Raw genomic sequence first — 6581 nt, 5'->3', positions numbered from 1 at the left:
CACACACACACACACACACACACACACACACACACACACACACAGGAAAGTGAATCTTTATGTTCCCGACCAACCTGCACAATAGCCAGAGCATGGCGCAGTCCCATGTCTGAATCGTGAGCCAAGAGCAAAGTGTAAAGTTGACTTACTGGCTGGTGAGGGGGTGCTGTACCCGCTGAGAGGCAGTCCCGCCAGGGCCTGAGGCGACAGGCTCCCCAACATGTGGGGGAAGAAGTAGGAGTAGGTGGGCATGGGGAAGCCGTTCAGGTGGGGGCCCGGCAGCGGGTTGCCCTTCCCAGCCATGATGGCTCAGTCCACCTCCAGTCACAAACAGACCCTCACTGAGAAACCACCGCAACGAGATGTAGCAGAGCCAAAGAGGAGTCAGTGTGGACTGCTGCACCGGTTTAATCCCCCATAGGGACACTGCATGAGTGGATATTCCAGAAGACGGCCAGGCGAAGATGAAAATAAAATCTCCTTATGGTTTTGAAACTGCTGGTGTCCTTAAAATGGCTGCAGTAGATGTCACCGAGACAAAAAAAAAAAGAAAAATCCTGCTGGTTTAGTGAACGTGTGTGTTGACGGTTGAGTTACTAAGGAAACAGGGTAGAAGTATAAAAGAGGACTGGAGAGTGTTTTATCCTTCCTTTCTCTGGTATTGTGAAACAAGCTGAAAGGCCTTATTTGCGAGAGGCGTTGGGGCGGCTGGAAACTAGCAGAGCCATTCCTTATCTCCAAGACGAAGGGGAGCGGGAGAGACGGGAGGCAAGTTGAGTCAAGAACAGGTGACTCCGACGACTGCAGTCAGCGGCGGGGATAGTGGCGATGGGGGGGAAGGGGGGGGGGGGTGGGGTGCTGGTGGTCGTAACACCTCCGATGGAGCGTAGATTCACTCTTCCAACTGCAGAGCGCTCCTCAGGAACGAACAGCTCACATGATGCCAAGACGAAGCTCTTCTCCGTGGACGGGCCTCCTCTCTCCGCAGCCTCTGTCTGTGTACAGAGAGAGAGAGAAAAAGAGATCATTTAGTGCTTCGACGACACGGTAAAGAGATCGTTTCCCTTTGTACTTAAGTGCTTGAGCAAAACAGTTCTTTTCTTTTGACACTAATTAATGGTAATGTCTCATCTGAAATGTTACAAAAACAACCCCCCCACCCCCACCCCTCCGCCTTAATTATCTAATGGAGTGTTAAAACTGCGAAGAGAGCGGTGGGTGTGTGCGATGTCTCATCGCAGCTTTGTGTGCTCAAAGCTCATTAACAGTGACAGGCTATAAATACTGCAGGAGACGAGCCAAAAAACATAAAACGAAAAGAGCAAGTGCAAAAGAAAACTTTGCTAATTACAGTAGTTGCAGGGAAGCCAGAGGTGAGACCCAAGGTGTCGATCTGGGACCTCGAGAGATTTCTGCTGCAGAGTTTACTTCCAAATTAAGAGCAAGACGTGTACAAACAGACCTGTAACTAACCGCAGAAAAGCATGAGCGCACACGAGGGCACCAACAATTATACACCCGGAGAACACAATTATCATAAAGTGGTACACTAGCGCCGCAGTTTATACAAGAGTAAGAGAGAAGCTCCTCTTCAAAACAGCTTGTCATAACATGAGCAGGACTTACTGTAATGACCCTTTTATGAGTCAGTGGATGTAATGCGCAGCAGTAAAAACCATTGCAACAAACACACACACGGAATGCACTGAAAAAAAGCTCGAAGAATGTGTCTTTGCACGAACAGCGTGGCTCAGGAATTTGGCACTCTAGCATGAACCACACCAGGACATCATGGATTACCTCCTGTAAAGAGAGAGGGGTCAAGTCGGACATGTTTGTCTGTCTGTTCCCACTTGAACGGTGCACATGAAGCACCAGGATACGACAGGTGAGAGGGGGGGCACGCTGGTGGCAGCCAATTGACAAATTAAAAGTAAAAAAACAAAAAAACAAAGTGTTTCACCACATGCAGGCAGAACGGCCTCAGCGCTCCTTAGGCAAATATTCTACAAGACTCTGAACTGCACCGGAGGGATGGACTCCCAGATATTCTTTCATTTAGGAGTTTTGATGATGTGGTGGAGAGCGCTGTCCGGCATGTCGGTTTTAAATCTCCCGTAGGAGATCAAGCGGGTTGAGATCTTGAGTTCGATGAGTTGCGCTCCTGCTCGTACTCATAACTTGCTACATATGCGGAACAGCGAGTGCATTTTTAATGTGAATGCAGTGGTAAGACCGTGTGTGTTACATGTGGTTGAACAGGATGGTGTGTCTGATCAGACTATAGTGAAACACTAATACCTTGACATACTTTAACCATGTATTTAATGTCGTGTGTGTGTGTTGTGAATTTGTTATGTTGATGTCTCATTCACTCAGGATTTCCCTTTAATTTGCCCTCCGTCTGTACAGTTGATGAAACTCTTCTTCATGGGTTCAGAGTGACTGACGCTGTGAAATTGGTCCCCACCAACATCTTCACTTGAGATGGACTACAAGCTGGCGGCTGGCTGTGCACTGGTGATGCAGTAGGACTTTGAATCCTCTTGCATCACATCTCTAGCCCTGATTTCCCCCCCACCCCCCCGTCACCGTGTCAAGTCTTAAAACTCAAAACATCTTCAAGAGAGTCTATGTCTCCGTGGCAGCATCGCTCCACCGTAACCGTCTTTGATTCCAGTCTTTGGTGTGGCCGTCAGAGAGCCGTTCTCAGGTATTCCACAGGGGCTGTGTCTGCATGCGTGTGTTACTCTATTCCTGCATGTAGGGAAAATGAGTAATCACTTATGAGAATGAGTTACCAGTCTGCAATAAGAGTGTGTGTGTGTGTGTGTAGTGCGGGCAGTGTATGTGGAGCCCTGATATGTCTGTTAATCAGATGGAGAGCTGATTTTATGGGCCTTGGCCTTCTATTAGCCGACTTATTGTTATTGATCGTGCTCTGTTGTAACCCTGTCACTGTGAGCTGCTGTGTGCAGCGGTCAGTGGTTGTGGGCTGGGCGGTGCGCTCGTATTAGACCGAAAGCTTTAACATAATTTCTAAAAGCCCAGGGGAGTCGGGTATAGTTTTATTTGCTCCGGAGTGGACCCCTATTAAACCAGAAGAAACTTAAGAGGTAAGGCAACATGCTAATGTTGGCCATAGAGAGATATCATTTCTGCTTCCATAATGCAGAGTAACACACAACCGTTACCATTATGAAATGCGGCCTTGACGGACTGTACGTTGCACATTGGTGTGTTCATGTAAAATGCATCAGCACTGTCGAACATTTTCCCACTGAAGTGATGTAAAGCCATATATATATATATATTTTAATGCAACGCCCAGAGGCCACAGATGCTGAACTGGGTTCTTTCAATGAGGAACGACTGCTCGCTGGGAGACGAGGAGAACCCGCATGCTGGAAATGGGCCACTTCCTTCACCATTATCATTACAGCGTCGAGTGTGGGCCGCTCTGAATGATAAGCGACGGCAAACATTACCGTGCACTTACACCAGCGGCAACTTTGTTGGAGTGCACTAGCGGCTAATGTTGTTGATAAAGCAAAGGAAGTGGCTGCAGCGCCAACAGTAATATAGAAGTTTCTACTCACATGACTTTAGATTTAAACACTTGAGTGTTTATGTAAAGATCACCAGACAGTGAGGCGGCGACACAGGAACACATCCCGCTCAGGTAATCAAATCAAAAAGCATCCCGTTCAATGTCCCAAAATTGATGACATATGCAGCCTAATAAAGTAAAACATTTAACTAGAGCAAACATTCGAAAAGCATAACTAGAATTATGTTATGGCCAAAAACATGTTTTATATGAATTATAAATGTTATATTAAAAAAGTCCGAAAATAAGTGTATGTAAATGAATGTGTATATAAAAATGAATCTTTGCATCGGAGTATTTATTGAGGCCCAGTGTATGGAGATAAGAATAGATGCACGTAAACAATATGTGATTAATGCAGCTGAAGCATTTCAAACACATTATGCAATCAGTGGTCTTTGCACTCATCCATGCATACACACACACACACACACACACACACACACACACACACACACACACGAAAGTAACAACAGGGCGTGGACAGAGTTAGAATGTGACTGAGCCCCTGTATAATCCCTCTGCCAGCGGTGAGGACAAAACACATACACACAATCGGTGGCACAAAGATCAAACACCAAACGAGGAATCAGGGCACAAACGAGGGCCCCGGATAATCTGCTGTGAAAAACTGCACACGCAACACCAAAGCCGGGTAAAGCTGCCGACATGCACTCCGCTGCATCCTCCCTCCTGTCAATGTTTCACAAACCAATCACAACCCTCACAAACATCTGTGTACTCTGATCCTACATTGGATGGGGTTCGCTGTAATCATGCATTATGTCAACCAACAGACACACACACACACACACACTGTTTATATGTGCGTATATACACACACAGCATATTAACATATAAACGCAAGTACCTCCGTGTGCACACATGCCCTCTTTAAACTCACTCTCCTTCTCACACACGTGTACTTATCTCGCCGGGCAGATGCATGATGTATGTGTTCTATATGATACAGCTGACACACAAGGTCACTGATGTGGACAGGGAGAGAGAGGATCAGTTGTTTGCATAATGCTGTACTTCTGCTGATCCCCATTGTGGCATATAGCGGTGCTAAAGTGCCATCAGGGCGGACAAGACATTCCTCATATAGAGATATAGATGTAAAACAAGCATAACAAAGAGGAAAGAGAGCTTTCTGTATGCCCAGTGTTGGATGTCGACATACGACTCATACACTTGCTTACTGCACTTACAGCAATACAACTGAGAAATGGCCCGGCGTCGTCTGAAAACAGGAATAGATAGCGTAGATTTAAAAGTGCAGCCTATAGAAGTGGGCAGGGACCCCTGGGGCCTAGAATTCAGCCATTAACGCATGTCTTTTCAGAGAGTTTCTAACAATTCTGCCGCAGCCTCCATTTGTAAAGCCGTATCGGCCTCTTTGACTGCCATACAGCGAGCCCATATCGGCCAAATTCACTTCCAACATGAGCTCACAGGCTAGATGCTGTATGAAGGGCAGCTCCCGGGGGAATGTATGCGATCACTTACAGTATGGAGGAAAAGTAAACAATCTGGGTCACTCGGTCTTATCTCTGTGTTTGGCATGAAACAGGCAGAGAGGAGGAAGGGTCAGAGGTCACGAGACACGAGATGCTGCAATTGGTTGTGACAGCAAACGCTGAATTAATAATCGGGAGAAGCAGCAAATGGCAGCGTGGGGTCGGGGTGGATAGCACTGCAAACAGAGCCGCAGGGGAAGGCAAACGCAGCGCATGACATACAGAGAGATGCGCTGGTGTAATATATGTGTAATAAATAAACACGCGGGCACGTTTGAACGTACGTACACACACACACACACACACACACACACACACACGTCCAAAGATCATAGAGGTCACTGACAGAAAGTAAAGCACACACGGGTAGCTGTCGAGGCTTGCAACAAAAAACACAGGGTGATTGTTGAGACAAAACACACACACACACACACACACACACACACACGCACACACGCACACACACTAACAAGTATGAACACTCACACTAACATCTACAATCTATATGTCTCCTGACGACCAATTATCTGGGACGTGTGGGTGCTGCATATCTCTGTGTCAGGATGGCTCTAACTTCTCAGGCAATACCGCTTACGCTCCATTGCACAATGTTAAGTGTAATGGCACTGCTCGGAGATATGTAGTTCAGCCTGTGGTAACAAGTATTGAACAATTAACACAGTCTCAAGTCAATCGCTGTCACGTTGTTGTACGACACCTGCTACTTTATTAATGTTGCTCCTGTCCTGTTGACAACAGTACATCTGAAAATGGCCAACGTGCTGCGTCTGCCGCTTTCCAATGACAGACATGCTGCTTCACATGTACTTACTCTGGTAATCGTCTCCGGAATCTCTGCCACGGTGACGTTAGTATTTCACCATTTAAGGTTGAGAAGCAGACTTTTTTTTTTAATCTTGAATGGCCTCAACATAAAACCCACACAGATCTGTACAGAAGCCTCTCCACGGGGAGGGCTGCGGGGCTGCTGGCTCAGTCCCTAACAGCTCAGAGTGGGCTCCGACTCCAGCCCGTATGGCTTCGGCAGTGTTACACATAATGGAAGTCGCTCGAGCGGGATGCATTGAAATTTTTATGAGGACGGCAGTGTGGGTGGACGTATATGTCAGAAGTGAGATGTGACATTGCGGGAGGGAACGTGTACGCATCAGCGCGCGTGCGTGCGTGTGTGTTGAGTGATGTACAAGTGTGAGACAAACACGTGCGTATAGATCAACAAGTGCCTCAGCGTATGTGCGTTGTGTGAAGTCACGCATGCAGGCTGTGTGTGTGTGTGTATGTCCTGAATGACATTTGCATGTGATCTTATTGCCCTGGGGGGGCGTCTTACAGTACGCTGCATTTACTGTACATTACATGCTCAGCTGGGATGGGTTTTCTGCATAAAGACTTAACCACATGTGCGGGGGGGGGGGGGGGGGGGGGGG

General features: G+C 47.2%; 1 protein-coding gene across 3 annotated transcripts in view; it reads right to left on the bottom strand.

Annotated features, from left to right (window-relative positions):
• The window catches only part of raraa (retinoic acid receptor, alpha a), a 131595-nt gene that overhangs the window by 69696 nt on the left and 55318 nt on the right, over positions 1-6581 (bottom strand). For all 3 annotated transcript variants that reach the window (XM_031843201.1, XM_031843200.1, XM_031843204.1), the window contains one exon: positions 150-995. In XM_031843201.1, coding sequence (XP_031699061.1) covers positions 150-303 — 154 coding nt within the window. In that variant the 5' untranslated portion in view covers positions 304-995. The remainder of the gene's footprint in view (positions 1-149; positions 996-6581) is intronic.

Source organism: Anarrhichthys ocellatus, unplaced genomic scaffold (genome assembly GCF_004355925.1).
Source record: "Anarrhichthys ocellatus isolate YVR2014 unplaced genomic scaffold, GSC_Weel_1.0 scaffold4, whole genome shotgun sequence".
Taxonomy (NCBI): Eukaryota; Metazoa; Chordata; class Actinopteri; order Perciformes; family Anarhichadidae; genus Anarrhichthys; species Anarrhichthys ocellatus.
Note: the sequence above shows the minus strand (reverse complement) of the source record. Positions and strands in the feature narration are given on the sequence as shown.